Here is a 25,492-nt window from a genome sequence, read left to right on the forward strand (position 1 = left end):
TGGTACTGAAGGCAGTCATCTTTATTTTCCCTTTTTGAGTAGGATAAACAAAACAGGCCGTGCAACTTTACACAACTGTGCAATTTTACACTTCTTACACACTTCATTTGGGTTCTATTTGAGCAGTTCCATTACATCCCAAGCCAATTATATACATTGCCAAAAAGTGGAGCTGAAAACAGTTGTGCTATTCTGGTTTTTCTTCTTCTTTTGCTTTCATAAAAAACTCTGGCTTATTGACACACCTGTAAGCCAACAGCTGGGGAAGAATTCCATACATTATGTTCAATACCAGAAAAAACTCTTTGGCTTCTTCAGGGACTCTGTAGATGTAAGGAGTTCGGGCATGAAGAGAAGCACCAATATGGGAAAACTGAGCCTGTGGTGTGTATATAACATATATAATAATAATAAAAAATAAAAAATTAAAAAAAAAAAAAAAAAAAAAAAAAGTAAAGTTGATGCATATTTTGGAAAGACAGTGTAATCTGCATGCAAGTATGCATCTCCAGTGACATTTTCCAAGCCAGCCCTTTTATTCCAGAAATACCCATCATATTTTGCACAGTGGTACAAAAGTACAGCCTAAATTAATGTCATTAATATCTCGGTGTCAGAGGCATAAGAGGAACTGTCAGTACCATGGTATATTTCAGGTATATTAAGCACATAGTGGCATTGATCTTTACGTCAGGTAGAGGATTTCAACCTTATCTTAGAGGTGATTATTCATTCAGCAGGGTCCACAATCCTTCCCCAGGCACAGGGGCACAGCAGGGTGCATCCCTGTAGAGATCTGCACTCCCCAGCCCCAGCCCGGTGGTGGGGGTGGGACTCACACCCCCCTCCCTGGAGTGGTTGTGTTTGGCATCAGGGGGAAGCAGACAGACATTCATTCACTCCAAATAATGTTTGAAAGTAAAATTGTGGAAGCTATGTTAGGGGTTTATTTGATTTTTTTTTTTTTTAATCTTAAACCCAGTCTTCCAGATTCTGAGCCCAGAACTCCTGATGAGTTCAGAAAACATCTGCAATATTTGGCTTTGGTGCTGTTTGTGGCTCTGAAGTACAGGTTAAGTTTATAGAAGGTTAAAGAGGAGTTTGGTGGGCTGAAGCATATTTTTAGGGTAAACAAACATTTAAAGATAGAAGTGTCAGGACAGTCGCTGCCTTTTGTCTCCATCTGTTACCTGCTATTTCAAGCCACAGCTCATTCACATTAACTATTGTATATAAATTTTTTTTTTTAAGTTAATTAGCATCAGGGGAGATCTGAGAAGATAAACATAAATTTGATCCTAAGCAGAGCAAGAGAAGGGGAAAACAGGATTTTAGTAATGCAGAGAAGTGCTCTATGGCCAAATCACGTTCTCTCTTCTGACTTCAGCAGGAGTTATTTTGTTAGACTCACAAAGAACATTGTTGTGTTCGTGGTTATTGAGGAAGAAAATGAAATACAGTGCAGGTGTCTGAATACACACCCCTCTAGCAAAAGGTTAGGCTGAGACCATAAATCAAAACAGAAAAGGAAATTGGTTCTTGGGTGATTCTAACCACCTCCATTTACCAGGAGAGCTGATCTAGCAAACCCGACTCAGGAAATGGAGTAATCAAAGAAATCAAATGCAAATATACTTCAGCAGAGTGCCACTTAGCTTGTTTCTGTAAATAGCTATTACACAGTTAACAGATGTTCAGGGGGATGCTATCAGCAGCCTTTTTATATCAGCCCCATAATTCAGCCTCTTGCTTGCAGCCTGCTTGCTCTCACCTGTGTCAGCCAAGAACTGCTTTTGGCACCTGGGTGGTTCTGTTCAGATCCCTGGTACCTTCCCTTGCCTGGGAACCCATCTTAGCCCAGGCAGCCAGAGCATCAGTGCTCAGCAGTGAATCCTCAGTGAATGAGGCAGCAGCTTCCTAAGCAGCCACCATCAGGCTTCAGGTAGGAGGTTTGGAGCATCTCGTGCTTCCCTAGGCACTCCCGGAGTCTTAGAGCCTCTGCTAGGGTGAACAGTGCTAAGCTATGGACTTGTCTGTGGAGGATTACAAGGTCTGACTGTCTCCAAGACTGGCTGGCTGTGCATTGTAGTAAGTCTATGGTAAGTTCATTATAAATTCATAGTAAGCATTCTCAGAAAGAGGTGTAAGGGTCTGCTTCTGAGAGAGCCCAAATTTCCACAGCCTCTCCTAGATGCCTTTGAAGATATCAGCCTTATTTTTGGTCTTGTGTCTTACTAGAGTTGTGGCACATTAGTGAGCTTTGAGCATTATGAAAAGAAAAAGCAGAAATATGTTGTTCTGTTTGTAGCCCATGAAGATTTTTACAACCTAATTATGCACCGTATAATGAAGTTACTGTTAGACTTGTTTTTTCAATGTAATGTTTCTTTTTTTTTTCCCTTCCTTTTCCTAGGAAGGATATTTAGGTTTGTTAAAGTAATTTTTTTTTAATTTGATTTGTCTCTGCAGAAATTGTGTTATATCTTTAATCTCATGTGTCTTTTTACCATGACTGTATCTGGTTCTGCATTTTTTCCCCCCTCTTCTACTGCCCTGCTTGGAGCAGGGGCTGTGTCTTAAAAGCAGGTCTCTCTCTTCCCCAGTAGCCTAGTCCTGCTTTTCTTTCAAGTACCAGGCAGACTGGGACCAAATTAATAATTTTGAGTATAGTAATATAAGAGCTGTTTCTGCTGGCACTACAGTGAGTGTGAGGAACCTGAGTCTGTTGTGTTACCTTGCTGTGATCAGCTCCTCACACTGTAAGCTATTCCTTGGTGTTTTCTGTTACTGAACCCTCTCTAAGTGGAGAATTTTGATGATTAAACTCCTAAACCTTGGCTGAGAAACCAACCAAATGAGATGCTGCAGGTAAACTTATCAATTGGCCTTATCTATTTAATATATATATATATATATATATATATATATATATATATATATATATATAGCCTTTGTTAACCTCCAAGCCTCAGCCACTCTGCTGGCCAGGCTGTTCCCCAGGAAGCTGCCTGGTGCTGGATATGGCAATGCTCAAAACTTGATAACTGCAATTTGCATGTGCCTGGTACTAATTAAGCTTCTTGTCTGTATTAAATAGTTCAGGTTTGGGGTTTTTTTAACAGTAGTTTTTGCCTGTAGCCTAATCGTGGGCAGTACTTCAGATATATTGAATATGAAACACACTGTTGCCTGTATTAATCATATAGCTGAAAGGTACAAAGTGCCATTAAAAAAAAAAAAAAAGTGCTTGTTATAGGAAACAAAACAAAAAAAACCCCAAACCAATAAAACCAACCGAACAAAAATCACCTTCAGTTTTTGTGGCTGACCTTCTTGGTAAATTTGCAAGACTGTAGGGCACTCTGACTTCTGGTTTACTTTTCCTTGGCCTAAATAATGTTTGAAGGAGCAGTTTCTTTCCTTGTTGTCTGGAGAACTAATGAAACCTGAAAAATCTGTCAGTAGAGAGGGGTTCCTGGCACAGGCTTGCCTATTCTATCTAGGGTTTTTTTAGCTTAGATTTGGGCCAAACACAGTTGTATAATTATGATGCCTTTGGATCATTTAAACCTCCTCATGAATATATTTGCCATATTCTGATTTGATAGAATTTGGTGATTCAAGATTCTCTATAAACTGATATTTAAGAAAAAGCAGTCGTAATATCTGTGATGGCTGCTCACAAACAGAAAATAAACTATTACTACCCTCATCCTTAGGGGCACTTAAACTGGATTGTGGTTTTTATCCATGATTGTTGCCTCTGGCCTGGAAAACCTGTCTAATCATGGTGTCTGAATTCCAATTAATGCCATGTCTATTTTCTCATAATTATTGCTGGATTAATCGTGGCTTTTCTGCCTTGTCTGGATGTTCAGAGCATGTTTTGTTTCCTACGTACAGTACAGATCAGCTTGCATCATCTCAACTGCTATCTGGTTGTCTACATGTCATGAGCAGTCATTTATTAGTTCCTTTTGAATTTTTTTGTTCTGTTGAGTCTTCTCATAACCATCAGTTCCATCTTGTAATTACCTAGAGTTGTTAATTTGGAGAATCAGAACAGAATGAGTTGTAAAAGTGTCATCGTGGGTTTGTCTTTGGCAACATGAATATGTCTTAATGTTACTGTGGTTTGTGGCCCAGAAAGTTCCCAGTGTTGTATCAACACCATCAACTGATACTGTTCCTTTTCTGTGACTAGTAGATACTTTTTTTTTTTTAGTTTATCTTTTTCAGATTGCCTAGTTGGCCAAAATGTATTACGGAAACTATGTATTTTACTGTTTGGTTGTTTTGGGGTGTTCTTATCAATTATTACAGCTTGAATACAGGCTTCCTTCCTGGTCTCTGCTAAGGAGTGCATAGTGCTTAATTAAGGATTAAATGAGCCCAATGAAAAGATTCTGCAGAAGGAGAGAGATCTGCTAATGCAAGAGTGCAGTCATTAGACACATAATAGGTTTGATTCTTGAGTCTCTTAAATTAGTTTTTTACAGATATAAGTGGTGATCTGTGTTAGAATGGCATGAAGCCTGCACGGGATGATCAAACCCTAGGCACTGTATTTATTCCATAGATCTCTACAATATTAACTTGTAATTCAAGAGTGAACATTACAAAGAAATACCTGAGCTAGTCCTCCAGCATGTATAAGGGTTAAATCAGGCATCCAGGAACAACCAGGCACCAGTAGGCCATACAGAGCAACCACAGAGTATGGCACAGAGTAGAACATGTATGCCAGCATCTGCATTTTAAACACAAATATTAGTGTGAGGGAGATGCATTTAAAAATCAGCCAGCTCCTGACTGAGGAGTTGAGGCTATTTAAAACTACATTCCTGGCAGCAATGATTCTGAGGCCTTTTTGCAACTGTAACTTCTTTGAGGAAAGATGCTGTTGACTGGATCCAGCTACCCTAAGGCCTCCCATAGTACTGGCAGCTGCTCTCTCATTTCTGGTCCACTTCATTCCCAGGAAATGTTTTCTACCCCTTGCTGTCTTGAGCCCATGCCAATAAGCACGGCTTGGCTTAATGTCTCTTTCACAAGCTCCCTTGCACTTTCACCTGGGAGGAAAGAAACACCCAACCCACCCCTTTCCCGGACAGAATAGGTTCAGGAGAGAGATTTGGGTTTTGTTTACTGAATCCTCTTAGTGCTCCAGGCCCTGCCCCGGGCAGCAGCCAGGGCTGCAAAGGATGGCAACCTGGCAAACACTATGGATCTGAGGCACAGCATTCCCTCCTCTGCAGTGCTTGTGTAAACAGGGTCTGTAAAAAAAGTGTTACATTTCCAGGAGTGTGTCACTTATGACAGAAGTGTAACATGAGCTTAAGGAATCCAGTCCTACTGCCCTCCTTTTCACTTCATTGCTCCAGAATGAAAGTCTACTTTGCTGTTCTAAGGAAGGGGAATGATCATAAAAAGCATGCAGATAGGGTTCGTGGGATGTATTGAAAGAAGCTTAGTAATTAGGATGCATAACTCTGCATAACTCTGGGTTATGCATAATTGGGATCTGAATCCAAGTTAGGTATAGCACAACAAAGAGTTGGTATCCTGTAATGCCTGGAGTAGAAAAAATGCAATACCATTTAACTTGCCATGACTGACCCTTATTGATCTCTTCACCTGTGAAACACATGCCTTCAGCTTTGTGCCAGTTACCAAATCCCTTAAAACACTCTGTGCCCCACAGTCAGTCAGTGCTTTACCTGAAGCTTGGGATAGGCAGCAGGATCTTTTATGTAAGGCTCATGGAGTTGAATATAGAGCCGGCAGAGTTCAGCAGGGCAATCCAGAGCAATCTAAGGAGAATTTATAAAACTTCCCGTGAACAAAGAGTTTATTCTAAAAATGAGCCAACTGATACCTGTTCCCAGCCCTAAAGATCCGCTGGCAGTCTGCAGCACTGCTACCTTGGACTCTTGATCAAAATCTATTGCAAAGGTGATCTGTTTGTTCAGCAGTTAAAAAGCTGAAATGCAGCCTCCTCTCAGCTCCTGCTCAGGGGGTTGTGAGGAAATGCTGACATCCTGCTTCAAAGATTGTGACTGAAAAGAGTTGCCACTTGTCTAGGCTGTAGTAGAACTATAATTGCTATTGGTTTGCTCTGATAAAAAAAGCTTTGATCCCAGCAAATGAACTTTCCAATGGAAAACGGCTCAGAGAGGGTAACTTCAGGCTTAGCACCAAATTTTAGACTAGCAAATTGTAAATGTAGTCCAAGAAAAGAGTTGCAAGGTAGCAGTGGAGAGCAGTGCAGGGACACAGGTTTTACTTGAAACAGTAATTTTTTAAAAAGAGAGTGACAAAGGAGAGATTATTGGATTTCAAATTTCTCTGAAAAGAACAAAGTTCTTAAAAACATGGAGAGACCCAGTTTCAAAAGTAGTGCCTTTCCAGAGACTCAAGAATCAACTACTACAAAATAAAACTATTCTAAAATGAGTTGGTAGTCTGTGTCATCAGCTGCTACTATCAGTGTTTTAGGCAAAGCATTGTTACTGCCTAAATTACAGGACTGAGCAGTAAGTTTTGCACAACTTAATTTCATGTGATTTATGGTGTGACACTGAGGGGGAAACAAAGATTTGCAAACAGTGCAAATTCCTCCCTGTACTCTTCCAACATGAGCATCCAAGAATCAGGTCTGACTGGACTACAAGGGGTTATGGTTTATTGGCTTTTTCACAAAATCGTGGTTGCTGCAGCTTACACAGAGATGTGCAGTTGATCTGTGTATGTATAGGTAGGGCCAATAAGTGGTTCCTGTTTAGTAAAAGAAATACATAAGGAAATTATGACAGTCTGAAAGTCAACAACAAAATTACTCTGAGAAAGAAAGAAGTGGGATTGCAGAAGCATGTTACATGATAGAGCATGAATTAACATTCCCCACAGAGAAATTACAGGGAAAACAGCTGATTAACCTGCATCAGTGGTGCTCTGAAGTAGCTATAAGAAATAGCCTGCAGCAAGTTAAAAGAATAAAAAATATTTCTGAGGCAAGTTTTCAGAGAAACAGCAGAAGATGGCAGAGCAATGTGAGCAGCAGAACTACAAAAGGACAACCTGGGCTAGGTAAATAAAATACTGTTTGGGTGCTTATAATTAGCTCTTACTTGAATTATTCTAGACAGGATCAGATCTATAAATCGAGCAAGCAGGTTCTGCTTAAGACAGAAGATGCTGACAAAGGACTAGATTATCCTACTACTGGATTTATCTCCTTCAAGCATTTTTAGTACAGATTCATTCTCTCAAATTTTAATTTAATCAACTATGCTTAAAAAGCAAACATTTTTTTAAAAATTGGCTCCTGTTAAGTAGGAAGATGTATTTTTTCAGGTAACCTGGATAAGTCTTGGATTTTTCAGGCAGAAATGTTTTTTATCTCATCCAGTGTAAATGAACTTATGTTCTATATAATTTTAACCATTCACCTCTGTTTAGAGGAGTTAATATGATTTAGTTGGCTTATCTTAATGTTCTTTGACATAAATATAAAAGCAAACCAATGAAAACAGTTTTAGGTCATGTTGATCTGCAGTTGGGATGCTATTTACTCTTGTGATTGTACACTTACTTTCTGTTGAAAAACATACTACACACAGAGCAAAATGGAAAGCAAACTGCTACTGATGTTCATAAATAATCAAATCTGCCTTTATATAGCTAAGGCCTATTCCAATCCTGAAAGTCACAGGATTTCTCTTAAGTGAAACAATACGTACTCAAACACAATTATTTCAAACTTGAAAGTTTCAATATAAGAGGACAGAATATTAAAATACTGAAATATCTTCAACTTACCATGCCCCTAAATATGCAAAAACCTGTTGCCAGAATGAGGTATGCAGCTAACATTAAATCTAATGGTCGTCTTAAAAGTCCTTTCTTCTGGACTTCCTGAACCACCTGCAACACAAAACATGTTTAGCAAGTACATCCCAGCTGTGTGTGACATGCAGCTAACTCTACATCAGTCACTACGAGAAGGATGAGGTGGTGAAGCAGTAGAAGCAGTTAGTTCTCAGTTACGTTACCCTGTTTATCCACTGATTTCAGAGACAGGAAGATTTCAGTATCTAAAAAGGTGACTTTGGGATGCAGTGAGGAAAATTAATCTGATCAAACACTAGAAACGGGTGGATCAGATTAAAGTCATTTAAATAAAAATTAGTTTACTTTCAAATCAACTTAAATCAAATGAACACTAACTCTGAAATCACAAGTCTTTAAAGCAGTTTAACTTCAAGTTTGTGTGTGTTGTTAATTTGAATGAATTTACTTTCCTGAATGTCCCTGTGTAGAAAAGCTTTGGAAACATAGGTTTGTCTCAGACATTTGAAGTTGAATCTAATATACTTTGTAAAAGGACTGTCTAAAGGGACAGCAAAATGAGGGTCCATCTTGCTATTGACAGTGACTGCTGGTTTTCAGCAGCCCGTGATGCTATTGAAATTAATGGAATATCACTGGCAAAAAAAAAAAAAAAATAAAAGCTTTTCTGTGGTGAGTTGAGTTCTCTGAGTTCAGTGAGCAAATAATGTACCTTAATATGTGATGCAGGAATACAGAATGAAATGTGTGTGTGTGTGTGTGTGTGTGTGTGGAGCATGTGGAAAATCCTCCTTTCCCTGTCAATGTATGCTCTGAATGCCTCTGGTGGCCATGCAGCATTTCTCTGCATCTGGATCTGATTTGTGCCCCCTGTCCTCAGCCTTGGCCCAGGAACCCCCACACACACCATGGAAGCAGATGCCAGGGGTTCATACCCCACGGTAGCAAAGCCATGTAAGTATCTAAAGTGGAAGATGGCTTGGAGGAGCCAAGCTAAGTCACCTCTTTGTCTACATGGTGAAACTTATAAGACCCATGGAAATATTTTGAGGTAGACTTTCAGCCCTGTGTAGTCACGGACAAAACTATGAGCACGTTGGCTTATCTGCTGTAGTTCAGAGGGAAAGCTTCCCCATTTATGTGTTACTCATTTCCTCTTCCTTTTTATTAGCTGTGTGTTGGCATGCAAACAGCAAAAGAAAAACCTGATTTCCTTCCTGTTATACACTTGTGGAAATGTCTCCAAAGCACGAAACAATAATTAGGATGTAGAGGCACAGTTAAAAGGACTCATGATCAAGATACTCACAATAAAGCTATTATAACAGGAGAACTGGTCTTGCCAGCACAATTCCTGAGTAAGAACTGCAAGATCCAAATTCTAGTTTAACAAAAATAAGGCTATTTTAAATGCATAGGCCATCCCTTTCATAAAAGGCCTCAGCTATGCAGGCATTTTGTCTCACCCTTCTGTTAGTGCAGCAACATCACAATACATCCTAAAACGAATGAGTGTGAAGGCAACTGACCCAGCAGAGAGGAGCTGCTGCAGGTTTCCCCCTTACTGCAAATAACATTGAACTCTACACAAATCTTGCCAAGCCTGCTGTTCCTTCTGTGTAGCAAGGAGATGTGTAGGCACACTTTGTGTTTGTCTCACTGCAGGAAAAAGCTATTTTCTGTAACTTCTGAGGCTCCTTACATGATCAGTTTTAAGCTTGCCCTTCTAAATGAGAGCACAACTCCATCCCTCTCCCATGCACACACGTCTATTAGAAAACACCCACAACTTCACTGTCTCTTCTCTATCCCCACTGTTTTGGTTTTTTTTAGTTACCTGGTTTATAATAATATAGCGATGAATACCATGGCCAACAAAATAAACCTTACTTTCAGGTATTTTTCTGTATACTTGCACTATCATGTTTAAAAGCATTCTTACATTTTCTTCCTAAATCCTTTAATGCCAATTCTGAATCATGATAGCTAAAACAGGTTCAGTTTTTACAGCTAATTGCAAATGATCTATTGAAGAGAACTAATTATTTTCCAAACTTAAAATGATTAGCTAACTAATTAGTAGCACTGCATAGAATTATTTCCTGGAAACAGCTCTTAACTTATGACAGAGTTGTATAAAAATAAGAACTTCATGAGGAGTTAAGATTTAAAGGCAATTTAAGGTATGTATTTACTGACCCCAGGTATTTATGCCCAGATGGAGCATAAATCAGCCATGAACAACTTTGAAAAACTTGGGGAAGGTAGGAGGCCCCAGTGAAAGAAATCAAGGCTTATTCTAGGACCTTCTGAGCAAGGAGGTTTAGGTTTACAAGAGAGGATTCACTAAGAAGTGCCATATTGAATTTTCAGGTCACCACTAGCTTTTTATACACTCTCTTTTTGAATTTAAAAACTATGTCTCTCTGGAATATAAACCAGAGAAAAATATCAAACTTTTCACACACTTCTGGTACAATCATCCAGTGCATCACTGCTGCTGCTCTGTGCCATAGGCTATGCCCCTTCCACACAGGCTGCCTGTTAGCTTTGGCACAGGAACAAACCTCCTCACCTGTGCCTGTTCTCAGTTACAGAATGACCCTGACTGACAGAAGCTCTTGTGATACAGAAATATTAATTAATTCTATTACTTACAACTGATAGGGTGTGCTGTGGCATAAACTGGCTTGCTTGTAGCTACAAAGAGTTAAAGATCAGTTCTGTGCTTTGTACTGCAGGGATTTTTTTATTTTAAAAAATCACATTTACTGCATTTTTAATTGCTCAGTTAATCTTATGACAGTCCAACTATTAAGTTCAATGGCAAAGGGCTGAGGAGTTTTTAGTACACTATTTTTACAGATTTTTTTATAACTAAAAAGTATGTAAATTTTCATATAAATTAGTGCACAATGTCTTACCTGGAAAATCTAATATTGCAGAATGCATATACAAAAATTATTAAATTGCATGAAATCTTTAAATCATATGCAGAAAAATATTTTCCTGCAGAGCTTCTATAAGGGTTTTGTGGTGCTTCATAAAGCTGGTATAAGTCTGTGTTTTCAATAGCTTAGAAACTGATACAGTTAGAAACTGAACAGCTAGAAAGTAGTAACACAATTACATCTAGAAATGAGTTCTTTATTCTGTACATGAGATTCTTTTGCTTTTTGTTTGTCCCACCATAGTGAAATGGTCCTGCAGTATAGGTATCTTTGCAGCATCCACACAGCCCAGCAGCAATTGTGACAGCAGTGAACAGTTACAGTACATTCTGCACTCACCAAGGGACCTAAAAAACTCAAAGAAACGGCAGCATATTTCAGTTTTCCTACCAGTAGCCAATACTTAAATACAATAATATTACCTTAACTGGAGCATCATGTGTCACTGAAGGTTGGTTATAAATCCGGAACCCAGCCCATATGGGGAGGCAAATATATGGTATACTTAAGAAAAAAGCAGGAAACACTTTTGTTCCATATTTGCCTGTTAATAAATAATTAGAAGAGGCATGAAAAATTCTAAGTTGCGTTGAAGAAGAGTTAAAAAATATCCTGTGTCATATCAAACCTGAAGCAGCTATGGTAATGTGAAGAAAATATTAGAAATCACTGTTAAAAGCAACACAAATCTTGCTGAAAATTCTGTACCCAGTTGTGGTAGAGTCATAGGTGACAGAGATCCTATCAGACAGGAAGGTGACTTGAAAGTTAGGGGGGTTTTGAGGGGACAGGAAACCATCTCCATCACCCTGTATCAGGCAGTCCTAGAGTATGGGACAACTTTGACATCTCTTAGTGGAACTTGCCTCAAATAGAGATGATCATCCTTTAAAAAATTGAGGAATATTTTTGTTTGGGTTTTTAAGATCTGATACACATTCATTTCCCAAAGTCCTGATTTCCCCGATGGGCCTGGACTAACATCTGAGGAGAAAAGAAATTCAGAGAGCTATCCTCAGCCCAGGCAAATCAGGAAAACTGTCACACTGGCTACTCTGTGTCAGAAAAAAAGGCAGAAGGTATGCTCTGAGGGTATGCCCCTGTACTCAGCCCTGGTAAGGCCACACCTTGAGTACTGTGTTCAGTTCTGGGCCCCTCAGTTCAAGAAGGATATTGAGGTCCTCGAACAGGTCCAAAGGAGGGCAACCAGGCTGGTGAAGGGACTCGAACACAGATCCTATGAGGAGAGGCTGAGGGAGCTGGGGCTGTTCAGCCTGGAGAAGAGGAGGCTCAGGGGAGACCTCATTGCTCTCTACAACTCCCTGAAAGGAGGCTGTAGCGAGGTGGGAGTTGGTCTCTTTTCCCAGGCAACTCTCAGTAAGACAAGAGGGCATGGTCTTAAATTGTGCCGGGGGAAGTTCAGATTGGATATTAGAAAGAATTTTTTCACGGAAAGGGTGATCAGACATTGGAACGGGCTGCCTGGGGAGGTGGTGGACTCGTCGTCCCTGGAGACATTTAAAAAGCGACTCGATATGGCACTCAGTGCCATGGTCTGGTGACTGTGGAGGTAGTTGTTCAAGGGTTGGACTCAATGATCTCTGAGGTCCCTTCCAACCCAGCCTATTCTATGATTCTATGATTCTCTTGGTAACAAATTTCATGGCCTCCCCTAGGGGAAAGAGAAGAGATACTGTCACATTAAATCTGCTGACTGTTTTCTCTGTGGTGTGTGTCCACCTACAAAGGAGGGAACTGAGTGGCCCCAGGCCACACCATGAATATTCCTCCTGTCATAAAAAGAGGGGTTGTAGGGAGCTTTGCTAAAGTTGTCTACAAGATTTCAACATGTGAACAGTTTTCTCACTTACCCACTTTGCACCAAGTTAAGCTTTGCCAAAGAGGAAATCTTTAATTGAAATGAGGGGAGTGGCATTCTCAAAAGAACACCTGTCAGTAATAATAATGTAAATTTTTTAAATTACATTCTTGGCCTCTAGCAGCACAGCTAGAGGCACAGCACATGCATTAGTTTATATTAGCAATCTATATTAGCAATGTTAAATTTATTCTGAAGGTAGAACAACTTCCAGCTTTCACCTTTAAAAGTTATTTTGATGCTTCCTGTAAGCTTTTTGAAAGTCTGACTATTAAACAAATTGTGAATTTATGCAAAATCAAATCTATATTTTGATATTAAGAGGTCAGTTATTGTATTGTTGTTTAAATTAAGCCTAGCTTGCATGAAAGCAATATAACATAAAAGGGCATAAAAATACAGTGTTGTTTTTTTCCCTTGAGAACAATTTAAATTGAAAGGATGTTTTTCCTGTTCTTCATCTTCCACTCCTCATATTTAAATTGAAATATCTTGTGTTTCTTTACTGATACTCCTATAACCCCTCTTTCAAATTATTACAGAAGGGAACCAATACTGCAGTAAAATACAAGTAGCCTAATGCTGAATTCACAGAATGTTTCACAGTAAAAAGTTAGTCTTGTAAATTATGTCCTTACCCACAATGTTTCCAGGCATAAAGACAATGATGCTCATGATAATGGAACCTAGCCAGTAGAGGCCAATGGTTCTATAGCTTTGTCTGTTTGAAAAAGAAAACAAAATATAATTTTTGCACCATCCCTAAAAATCACCTTCAAATATTTTACTGATTGCCATGGTTGTATTGTATAATGGTTGTAAGTAAAGGATTTTAAATCTGCACCACAGATTAACAGTGGAGTCTTGCCTTTGAGAGGGAAATCCTACATTCATGAGTGAAGTTTGGCACACGAGCAGTACAGGATTTGTGCATATTTAGTTGTTTGCCACTGTGTGTAACCCACCTGGATGACAACTAAATGATTTTGCACATCACAGGTTACACAAGACTATCAAGTAATTAATTTCATTTGGCAGTGCTTCTTCTGGCAGTACCAATGGGTACATTAGCCTCTGGAATTCAATTACTTATTTCTCAAACTCTTTATTCAACAGCAAAAATCTTAAGAATCCCTAGAAATAACCATTTTCTCTTTAAGTGCATGATACTACTTAAAATAGATGAGAGAACATAATCATGCTAAGCAATACATTATTCCTCATAAATACCTTGTTTGAAAAAATAAGGTTTTACACACATGGTTTTAATGTACATCCCCTTTAAGCTTTCCTTCTAACTAACACAAACATTGAGGGGCTATGTTCTCTGCTGCAGAGTGAAGAAGACAGACTTCAGCTCTGGATTTCCAGGTCTTATTCAGCTGAAAGAAAGGGTAGCTTGCTAAAGTTTCGTTTCCTGAATGTAACAAAATTTTAATACTCTTGCTTTGGCCTAAGACATGAAACAGTTTTGAAAGAAAAACCTACATACTGCAGAGAAAAGAAAGCCCTTTGTAGGCTACATGAATGTAAAGAGTGTGGAAAATTACTTACTCCCATGCAATAGCTGCCACCATCAACAAATACATCAAATAATGAGCAGAGCCATCCCAATAGCAGATCACATGGCCATATGCAGTGTTCAGATATGGTTCACCCTAGGGAACATGTATTTTAAAAAAGAGTGATTAGAGGAACAAAAACAATAAATAACATCAGGAAAAAAAATCAGAAAAATAACTGATGTTCTTTCTGTCCAGAGGTACAGTTTTTGACTGACAATACATTTTCCAAGCACTAACCTGATTTGGGTAGGATCAGGTGTAATTAACTCAGTTATACAGCTGACAAATAGGGTGCAAGATGGAAGGGAAACTTCCTGTGTATGACTCTTTTTTTTCTGCTATCTTAGGGCAATACTGCTTTTCCATCTTTTCAGTGATAAAAGCCACAAAACAAGGATACATTCAACATGGAACAAATAAAGATATTTTTAGCAACCTAGAGATCTACAGCAGCATCTAACATATTGTTGACAAAGCATAACCTTGTAAGGTCCAACTCATTTCACACTAAAGTTCATGGAATCTTTTCAGTGACTTCAGTGACTTTCATACAAGGCTCTTACTGAGCTATTTTTGGTGGATGTTGATATTCTGCAGCCAACAAATTGTGCTGACTAAGTACCTTGCATCAGCATTTTTTAACTCTACTTTAATCCCTTTTAGTCAAGTGATGAGGCAAAAAATAAAGCACCAATTTTGTTTCCTTCTTGGTAACCCATTTATGTACTTCAGAACTCATCCATTCACGGGTGCTGAGTATCCATGGCTTCCTGCAAGCATGGGAAGTCCATTCAGCTCCCACAGAGGTTAATACAGAATAGCATTACTTCAGCTAAATGAAATTGTTGGAGCTTGAAAGCCATGCAACTGAACCAGTGATTTTGAGTCAGTGAAGCTTTTGTCCATAATAATAATGAAACAAGTCAATGGCCAAATCCAAGATGACCCTTTTGAATGTATTGTTGGCTGTTTTTTCTGTGAAAAATACTACAAGCTATATAGAGAAAATATTTTACTTTTGTAAGCCAAATGATTGTTTACCTCTCTCAAGTAATGAGTCATGAATCCATCAATAATTCCATCCTGTTCCAGTCCAATTATTAGATTCACTACACTTGTAAAGGCAAATACAGCATAAACTGTAATAAGATAAAGGAGTAAAAATTAATAAAACTTGGAATCACACAATGACTTCACAATTCTGTAATTTCAGTCAGGCAGAGATCTACTGAACAAGATGCATCTAGTTAGAGGTCACAAGTATTTAACACATAATATGGCTTTCCCACATAGCTTAATACTTTTTAGTTAGTGGTGAGTCAACGAAGTTCTTAGTCCTTCCTACAGACACTGACTTTCTGTGGAAAGTAACTTTCTATCCCTTTCTATTCTAAGAATGCTAATTTTTTTGCATTTCACAGTCCTAAGAAAGTCCTGTGTAGACTTTCAAAAATATTGGTCATACAAAGTGGACAACCTTGACTGTAGTCCTGTCTTAGAAAGGAGAGGACAACTGACAAGAGGCAGAGAGGGAACTGGTGGTTTGAACTTTCTTATATACCACCAAGGTGAGTTTAAGACAGAATCCTAATAAAAGTGGGAGAATTAACTCAGTTATAGGAAGAACCAAGCTATGGAGGCCATCAAAGCAAAGGATTTAAAAAATCCAAACTGAGTCCACTCAGGATGAGGTACGTGTGAAAGAGGTACTGCAGTATTTAAGTCCTGCTAAGAGGAGAATCCTAACAGAGCAGCCCAAGCCCAGTGTTACTCTTTTCAAGTAGCAGGTTTGGTTGTCCCTAAGATGGATCTCCTATTTGAAAAGAACAAAAAGATTCAAAAGAAGCATTATTTCTCCTCTTTCTTTCTTGGCTCCTTAGTGCCTCACCAGCTGGCATATATTATCAGTTATATAAATTAACAGTTTCTAAACTTAGCTTCATTGTTACCAAGACTTACCATAAAACAGTGGGTCTTTTGGTGGTTTTCTTTTGACAAGAATACGAGCCAACAGGCCGATAAAAACCAGAACCATCAATCCAACTGTAACGATTGCCCAGGAACTGTAACAGTATTAAAAATAAAAAGAATTTAAAGCAAAGAGAGACAGAATTCTGCTTTTTTAAATTTTTTTCCAAGCTGTCCTGAAATGCACATACTGATAAGTAGTCTCCAATGCTTGAAAAGGCTGTTTCTAAAGTCCATTGCATAATCTGTCATAGTATTAATTTTAAATCTTTGCAGAATTTATGGGCCTGTCTTTTCGCATGTGAACATCTAAAAAAAGAAAATACAAAAATAGATAGATAAACAACATATCCAGGAGTCTAGATATGCCTGACTAAAATTAATTTTCATACTTTTTTTGCAAAAATAAACAAAAATGATGGAAAACTTAAAGGCCAACGAGAGGTGAAAGTCATAAACACAGGGATTTCGGGGCCAAAAAGGATCATTAGGACGTTTAGCCTAACTTCAGCAATAAATTATGTACTCAGGAAATTACATATTCACAAATAAAACACATCAGTCCCATGGAACAGGACCAGCAGTGGGGAGTGCCTATGATGGCTCTAGGTTTAATTTCCAGGTTTGGAAGAGCTATCACTGGTCTCTCCAGCAGGATTGGCTTGGGGGGGGGGCTCAGTAACCAAGGTGGGTGGGCTTGGCAGAGAAGACCTCTCTAGAGTATGCAAAGTGGTGGTGGAGGAAAGAAAGCACAGATGTCCTTGGCACAAAGCAAATTTATCTCCTCTCCCAAGAAAATGTTAAGAAAATAAGTTGGTTTAGATCTCTAAGTGTGTAAGTTGTATTTGTCTCTTAAAAGAGAGCCTCTCCTCGGTCTTCACTTCTGTGCTTGTAAATGGGGTGGCAGGAAGGATGAGAAAATTAGGTGAAGTCCAGAAACATAGCTGAAATTATTTGACATATAATTTTATATACAGTACACTATGTATGAAGAAAAAAAACATGTACCAACAGCTAATACAGATTGTGACAATTTCACCCTCGGTGAAACTCGAGTTAAAATTATTGCGAAAAATTTGCAAGATCAAATATTTTGGGACATATACACACCTACTTTCCATGTCAGGATGAGCATTTCTAGCTTGCTGACTTATTTTATGGTTTGAATCCTCTTTTCCTAGTGATTAATTTCTTCATATCATTACGGCTGTTAATATTGCAGTGAATTTTCACTGCGATCTATCCATTTGAAATAAATATTGGCCATAAATCAAGAAAGTCAGCTTGTGTTATTAGGTGTTTCTCTAGCAGTGAGAAACAAAAAATGAAGTTATTGGCCAGAAGAAGGGAAACGAGGAAGGAACAGATGTAGCAAAGCGTTAAAAACATGAAGCAAATATTTGTGCGGTAAAGTTGCAAAACACCCCAGGCTGTGAGATCTCACGGACCTTTAAGGAAATAGGGTTTTCCATGAAGTAGGATCTCTCTTTTCTAGACGTGTGGTTTACCCTGCGATCCCACTTTTTGGCACAGCCAAGGCTCATCGACATTTCCAGTTGAAACCCGCATGCTTTACAGGGTGCCCGAAGCGTGCGGCCGGGGAGCTTCCCTTCCTTTTTAGATACAATTGGATTTTATTCACGAAGCTTTCTCAGGGGAGGCCGCTCAGCCGCGGTCCCGGCGGTACCTTCCGGGCCGGTCCGTCCGTTCGCGTTAAGAGCCGCATGAGGGAGCGGCGCTGACCCGAGCTCGGGGGACGCTTCAGGTGATGCGAGACCGACACTCGTGTGACTCCCGAGTCTCACGTCTCCCCGGCTGCAAACCGGCACGGCTCCCGCTGCAGGACCCGGGAATGGGACTTCGTCTGCTGACCGCGGCCAGGCCCGACCCGTGCCCTCCGCTGCCCCGCTCCGCCTCCCGCAGCTCTCCCTGAGGGACCGCTGGAAACACCCGCCGGGATCCCCCGGCCGCCCTCAGCCCCGCCGCCCGCTCCCCTCCCCGTAGGGCGGGAGCCGCCCGGCCTCACCCGTCTCACCTGCCGGTGGCCGCCAGACAGTTGAAGAGGTACGTGACGGGGATGGCGGTGAGGGAGAGGACGAAGACCCCGGTGGCCGCCGAGGCGCTCATCCCCGCGGCGGGGAGGCGGCAGCCGCCCTCAGCCCCCCGAGGCCAGCGCCGCGCCCTGCCCCAGGCACCGCCTCGCCTCAGCCCCTCACGCCCGGCGGAGAGGCCCCGGCCCGCCCCGCCGGCACCCGCCCCTTCCCGCCTCAGAACCTCAGGCTTTTCCGCCTGGCCCGGGGCTCCCCCCGGCACCGGGGGTAGGGATTGCCCGAAAGGTGATGCCGGGGGTGGGGTCGGGAGGGGCTGCTGCCTTCGTCGGAGCGCGGAGGCAGGGAAGGGGCTGCACCGGTCACGTCCAGGCAGCGACAAGCGGCGGAATGCCCGGTGGATGCTGTAAGAGTTGAGCTGAGCGCGGTGACAGCGGCTTCGGGGGTTGATTGTTAAGGAATGGCACTGCCAGGACGGGCAGGTGGCTGCAGCCGTGGGTGCGGTGTCTGTCGGAAGGGATCCGTTTCGGTGGAAGGTGGTAGGTGCAAAAGAGGTTCCCGTGGACTGGCAGGGGGAGGATCTCTCTAAGAAACCCGTAAGAAAAAAAACAAAAAACAAAAAAACAACAAAAAAAAAACCTCCTATGAATCTCTTTTTTGCATCAGGATTTAGCTGGGTCATAAAGAACAAGGACAGTAGCAATTATAAAATGTTAAAGTTACAAACTTACCTTTTCCATTTGAATGTCAAAAAGAAAGGGAAAAAAAAAAAAAAAAAAAAAAAGAGGAAAAAAAATTAAAAAAAATAGGTGTATGTCTGAATTTATCCTTTAGCATTTTGACTAAACTGTCAGTGTGCAAAAGTGGAGGAAGTCTTGTGTGCAAGGCAAACAGAAGTTAAAAGCACTGTTCCTAGAAGCTACTGAGCATTTAATTCCAAGGCATTGGCAGGAGAGGATGATCAGCCTGTGTTCTTGGGGAAAAAGAGCAAATGCATTTGTGGCGTGCCAGGCAAGTGCTTTCTGGTAGAGGTCGGGAAGTGTCGATGCCATTGTGAAGGCACTCGTCTGCAGTAACGGGCACAATTCCCACCTCCTCATGCTGAAATCGTCCAAAGGGAGACTGCAAAGGTGGCTGAGGAAACGTGGCACCTGTCCATCAGGAAGGGGCTGAAGAGCTTGGAATATGAGTGCTCTCCATAAATACTTGAGGAGTTAACACCAGGGAGAGGAAAGAACTCTTTAATTTGAAGAACAAAGCTGTGAAGAAGCTATAACTAGTTTTTGGAAACAGATTTTTAGCTATGAGCAGTACAGGGTTTTCAGTCTTTTACAGCAAAAGTAATGAATTAAAAAAACACAGTCTAGTTTCATGATGTTTTTTGAAAAGTTTAAGCAATAGATTAATTGAAAGGAACTTGATGACCCCGAACATATCTATGTCCTGTATGTTATCTACAAACAAATTCCTTCATATTTATTTCAAGTGAGAAGGGTCTAGAATCTGACCATAGGCATATGTATGGGTTAAACCACACTGAACTATCTTGTAAAAACATGATGCAACTCCTAAAATTAATTTAGTCTACCCAAGTGTCAAAATTGCCATTGGATGAGTCAGGGCTAAATTTACCACCTCCAAATGCCTACCTTTCAATGCACAGCCAGTGTACTTCTCAGGCTTTCAAATCTATAGGCTGCTTCTTCGTATGCAGCTGCCACAGTGCAGTCTCAAGATTCATGTCTCCAGCTTCACTTCTTAATTCTGTGTTTGTAAAATCAAGTGCTAAATGAGAAACTTCTTCCCGACTCTGCCAGTATATTCCACCACTGATTTGGACCGGGCTTGTTATCCAATCCCTATTTTAGCTTCCAAGTAGAAACTGCCAGGGTACATCTTGTGGTGGGCACATAGCAACCCACCTAGATGGGGTGCATTGCTTGAATATATTGTGTCCAGATTTATCAAATTGTGATTAAAAAAATGTATAATCATCTAGTAGCAGAAAATCCCCCATGGTAGTGTTGAACATGTGGATTCTGGTACTTCAGAGTTTTTGTGTCAGAAATTTTCATTTCTAGTAGCTACACATCCTTCTAATTCCAGCTTTTATTATCTGTGCCAAAATATCCTGGCTTCCTTTTCAGCTGTTATTAAAAAACCCAACATCCCCAGCATTCTTGTTGACTTCATTTATACAGTTGATATCAACTCTAGAGAAAAAAGGGGAATCAGTCTGCACAGCCCAAAACCATTGACTGACTTCCTCAACAAATAGTTCAAAATTTGACTCTGAGGCAGAAATTAAGTCAAACAGCAAGCTCTTTTCATTCATCAGATAGCACCCTCAGCTCAAATGCAGGAGCCCTCAAGAAGTAGCACATGCATTTCTTGAAAGCTTTGAGTGTTCTTGTGAGGAAAGAAGGGGAACATGTACCAGAACAGCAAAATGAAAATGAAGGTAAGAATAGGGTGTCTTTGACACCATAATTGCTAATCAAAGTGTTAGATGAAAGCAGTGTTGATAAGTCACTGTCAGCAGAAAAACTGTAACCTCTCAGCTTCCTGTCACACACTTAATTATACTCACTTCTTGATGTTGCAAAAGCATTTTTTCTTTCTTTTTCTCAGTCTTTATAAATGTTAACATCATCGTGAGACACGTGGATGCCATCACCTGTAGAATATCACACCACTATTTCACAGTGTCAGGATAAGACTGAAAAACCTGTATACCCTGCGTAAACTTCAGTGAAGCTTAGGAAAGCAAAATGAAATAATGAAAACATGAAAAGACTCCCATACAGAAATTGTCAGAGACTCATATTTATTGACAACACGTAATTCTAGAGCTCTGATCTTACTTTTCATCTGAAAGATGGGCCTTTCAGCAGCACACTGTCCGAAGTGATGATTCTTCACCACACTGCAACATTTCTATGTCACAAACTACATGATTTCCACCTACATAGTAATTTTTAAGTAGGTAGCCCAACTCTTTCTCAAATCTCAGTTATCAGCCCTATGCCACAAAAATTCCTCATGGGGAATCTTGACTGCAGCAACAACCCAGATCCACCTGTGTGGCCCCTTGGCTGGCAACGCTCACTTCACTGGGGGGTTTGCTTGGGCTCATTTGTCAGCTTCTCAATTAGACCATTACTGGATCAATAATCAGTATTTATACTACAGAAGATGTTTCTATTAAGACTCTTTACTAAATGGCTGCAGATCAGTTTTGATGCCATGACTAGGAAGACATTTGTAAGTGTGCCAGCAAAAGAATACTGTGGAGGGCATAAAATTGCTTATTTATTAATGATCCACTTCAAAGTAGGAGGCTAAGTATCCATTAGGTCTTTGTGTTTATTTTTGGTCTGGGAAAAGTTCTTACCTTTAATAATTGTGTGTTAAATCCTAACTGTACGGCTTGGCAGTATCCTGAGACAGTGCTGATTTTATTTTAAATCAAGGAAATTACATTATTCTGTACAAATATAGGTAGGTGAACCTTAAGCAAGCACATGAAGATCAATGCAAGGATTAAGAGATGCTATTTGTAGCTCATGGAAGCATTGCTCATGTGTCTGTGTGTGGCTCTGCCAAGCAGCAACCCTTCAGCACCTTATGCTGCCAGCTACAAAATTCCATCCTGGTAGAAAACAACTTGTGTCATTCAACTTCTACTGAACGAAGCTGATACATTCTTGAGAGTGTACTTGCAAGTGAGTAATTAAGGCAACAGAAGTCAGTAACCAATAGTGCAGATAATGATGGATTAAGAGGTGAACTGAAAGATTAATTAAAAGCTTCATGCTTGGGACTTTTGTTGATGTGTCGATTTGCCGTGGGAGCAGCTTAGACCACATATAACTGCAATCCTGCAACAGCTTTAAATCCAACCTATTGTATTTCTGAGTTTCATGTCAGTTGAGGGCATAACACCTAATAAATGATGCTGTACTGTGACAGGTTGCATGGTGCACCAGAGGCAATAAAATGTGCTTAATACAGTATGTGGGGGAGTCAGGAGGCCTTGTGCTAATGACCTGCTGAGGATTTGTGGAGGTTCTCCAGCAGCAAACACAGCACTGAAGAAGGATGCAAGGAGGAGTTAGTGACTAGTGACCATTCTACTTATAAAACTGAATATTGGTATCTGGAAAATGGAGCTACTTTTTGTGCTGCAGCCTGTCTATTCACCTGTGAATAATCTTGAGAAGAAAAGAGACATGTCAGTAAAATTAATAGAAATTACAGTAAAAGGGAGAATGTCTGTTGTAGTATTTGATTTAAACTGTAAGTGGCGTGAGTGCAGCTTCTCTGCAAGAATCTTGTTAATCAAGTGGAAATGGAACTGCTAGCTAACCACCCTGGTAGAAATGGAGGAAATGTGTGCTCTGTCTGGAACTCTGCCAGCTGGGTCAGTATTTGAAATTACATGTAAAATAGGTATGTAATGAGTAGAATCTTCTAAGGCTAAATTAACTGGGTTTATAATTAGCTTGAGATAAAAGATGTGAAGAATATTGCTATTACCATTACTTGCATATTTTTGAAAATACTTAAATGTGCAAAATGAAAACTGAAAGAGCTACCACCACAACTAGAATAATTAAAAATTTCAATGTAATATTTGTATCAGTTGTACACATCTCTAAGTCAGATTTCTGAAAATTTTCACAGAAAAATTTTGATTAGCAGGAAAGCTTATGGTCACACTTTACTGAAAGCAATGATTATAAAATAGTAATAGGAATTAACTGCAAGTATTATCACTAGAAATCAGAAAAGTATATCAATGTAACTGAGAAGACATAAGACATAACAACCTGATACTGCAGGACAAATAGCCAGCACAGCTGAAAATGTGTAGTGAAGTGCTTAAAGTACAAGAATTATTTGCAGAAAAGGTAGGACAAAGAATTAAAAATTTAAAAAATTCTGAGAAAGCTGCATAGTTACGATGGCCAGTTTTAGATTACAGTTGAATTTACAGCAGAGATACAGATTGCTTTTATTCATTATACAGGCAATTTAGAAGATGTAAGAAAAAAAGATAATCCCTTTAGTGTTCCTTAGATCTCAGACTCTGAATTTGTTTTCTGTGCATGTATGGATCCAAAACCTGCAAGGTTGTGTGAGACCCCACAACCCAACAGTACAGATTAATGCAAACCAGAGAGAAGAAAGCAATAATAATCACATTAAAAAGCACAAAAAGAGAACCTTATTGCTATTCAAAAGCATTATCATAAATTTATACATTTGAATAATGTTACTAGTAATTCAGTCACAGGAATGGTAAATATGCATTTCTGTCATTCCCAGCAATGGCATGGATCAGATGTAGTGGATTTGGAAAATCTAATGGAGTATGGAAAGGAAAAGATGTCTTCAAGTGGCCCCAGTCAGGAAGTTTAACCAGAAACAGATCTGTAATTTACTCTATTTTCTTCCCTCCTGAAGCAGAGAAAGGATACTGGGCCCTTATGAGAACAATTGCTAATCACTGTAAAAATATGTGCCAGCTCAAAAACTCTGATCATAACAACAAACAGCTCTTTAGACCATGCACCAAGCTGAGTTCATGTGGGGAAAAGGAAAGGGAGGGGAATTTAAATAATTTCAAGAGTGAGGGATTGAAAACAATATGCTTGGTAACCCAAAACCTTCTGATGGCTTTCAGAACTGGCCCTGATTCACTGGGCCACGGGGCAGACATTCCTGTGTCTCTGGGATGTCCCTGGCATCACGAGTATCTCAGAAATCCCTGCAGTTTGATCAGTACTTTCTCTGGTTCTTCTTCAGTATTTGGAAACCCACTTTGTTCTCTCTCTCCATGAAGACAGGCGAAAGGAAACTCAAAACCTGGGGAGTACTTCCTTCATGAAATTCCACAGCAAAAAGGCACCAGGTCAGCATGAGCTTGCTGAAGCCATTTTGCAGAACTTGGACGTGGGTTGCTCGAAAGTGTAGACGTTCCCTGACCTTGTGTTTTGCTGGCTAGTGATCAGGACAACCCTCACAGCTATATAATATAACACTGTTGAACTTTTGTTTGCAGCCCTTGATTTGTAGCCATTCTGTTACATGAGAGCAAACAAAAAGTTCTTCTTAGGCCAATTTACACTTCTTATGTTATATAAATATTTTTCACTATATTAATTTCTGTTGTGTTTCCTAAACACTGAGCATATGAAGAAAGCAAACGTCAGGACTGCATTTAATGACATTCATGTGTAGCCCCTTTTGAGAAAAGCATTGTGTATTATTTCTGATCTGGTGAATATAATCCCATGACATCACATCTAAAAACAGCTGGGATCCACCTACTGTAATGCTAAAGAAAAACCAGCTGATTTTCATTTTTAAGAAGGAAGCTGGTACAAAGATTACAAGGTGAATGTCTGGGGCTCATTGTCTACATGCACAAAAGCTTGTTTTTAAAAGAAAATCTGTCATATAATATTTTCTTGGCTGCCACTTCCAAAGCTGTTTAAATTAGTGGATTTATTTTTTAGCTGATTGGATCTGATGGGCATCCAAGTAATATTTCTCCTTCACTGTGTCTCCTTTCCTATTTCTTTTCCTGTTTTTTTATTTTTCCTGTTTTGTTTTTTGTTTTCTGGTTGTTTGGGTTTTTTAGTTTTTTGTTTTTTTTTTTTTTTTTGTTTTGTTTTGTTTGGTTTTTAGACTTCTGATTTATTTCAACTTACTTTTATATATTTATCTTGTTTTTATTTCACAACTTTCTTCTTCAGCCCATCTCATCTCATCTCATCTCATCTCATCTCATTGCTCTTTCTCATTTTTTCTATCTTGCATAGCTGTGCCTTCTTATGATTGATTTCTCACCCCTGGAGCTATCCTGCATTCTCTATCTGTTCCAAATGCTCTCCTTTTAGTTCCTTGTCACAAATTTCCCTCTTTTTTTCCTTAATCCCCTCCCATCTTTGTTAACTTCCTATTGTGTGCCAGTAACAATTATGCCCCACTTTTTACAAGCAGAGTTCTCTATGAGCAGAGCAGTCATACCTGTTGGCTCTCAGCTAACAAACAAGTGAGCACAGAAAGGCAAAAGCAGAGAGCAATGAAGGAAACTCTCATTAATATCTGGATCCCATGACTGAAAGAAATACCCCCAGAAAACTATGTATTGGTGTCCATGGCGTGACCATTTCCTTCTTGGGTTCTTCCATATCCATCCCTAGGCTTTCAGAGGGAATC

The 25,492-nt window shown here is 39.8% G+C and overlaps 2 protein-coding genes across 3 annotated transcripts in view; one reads left to right on the forward strand and one right to left on the reverse strand.

Annotated features, from left to right (window-relative positions):
• On the reverse strand, positions 1 to 18,384 carry TM6SF1 (transmembrane 6 superfamily member 1). Of its 2 annotated transcripts, XM_071754395.1 has the most exons (10): positions 18,250 to 18,384; positions 16,206 to 16,309; positions 15,288 to 15,385; positions 14,236 to 14,339; positions 13,320 to 13,402; positions 11,225 to 11,346; positions 7,822 to 7,926; positions 5,721 to 5,813; positions 4,631 to 4,750; positions 1 to 379 (listed from the first exon to the last, which is right to left on the reverse strand). In XM_071754395.1, the coding sequence occupies exons 1-10, from the start codon at positions 18,339 to 18,341 to the stop codon at positions 188 to 190; spliced, it is 1,113 nt and encodes a 370-aa protein (XP_071610496.1). In that variant the 5' UTR covers positions 18,342 to 18,384; the 3' UTR covers positions 1 to 187. The 2 variants fall into 2 exon arrangements, with proteins under 2 accessions (XP_071610496.1, XP_071610497.1); XM_071754396.1 differs by lacking the exons at positions 1 to 379; positions 5,721 to 5,813; positions 7,822 to 7,926; positions 11,225 to 11,346.
• The window catches only part of BTBD1 (BTB domain containing 1), a 23,396-nt gene continuing 16,195 nt past the window's right edge, over positions 18,292 to 25,492 (forward strand). The window contains exon 1 of the mRNA XM_071754399.1: positions 18,292 to 18,668. Within this exon, the coding sequence (XP_071610500.1) occupies positions 18,292 to 18,668 (377 nt within the window). The remainder of the gene's footprint in view (positions 18,669 to 25,492) is intronic.

The sequence above is a fragment of the Heliangelus exortis genome, chromosome 11, assembly GCF_036169615.1.
Source record: "Heliangelus exortis chromosome 11, bHelExo1.hap1, whole genome shotgun sequence".
In the NCBI taxonomy this organism is placed as follows: Eukaryota; Metazoa; Chordata; class Aves; order Apodiformes; family Trochilidae; genus Heliangelus; species Heliangelus exortis.

Coding starts and splice junctions, on each gene's coding strand:
- TM6SF1 (XM_071754395.1), bottom strand. CDS start 18,341: ATGAGCGCCTCGGCGGCCACCGGGGTCTTCGTCCTCTCCCTCACCGCC. Junction 4,751..5,720: donor CTGCCTATCCCAAGCTTCAG/GTAAAGCACTGA, acceptor TTTAAAATGCAG/ATGCTGGCATACATGTTCTA. Junction 380..4,630: donor ATGCTGGAGGACTAGCTCAG/GTATTTCTTTGT, acceptor TACACACCACAG/GCTCAGTTTTCCCATATTGG.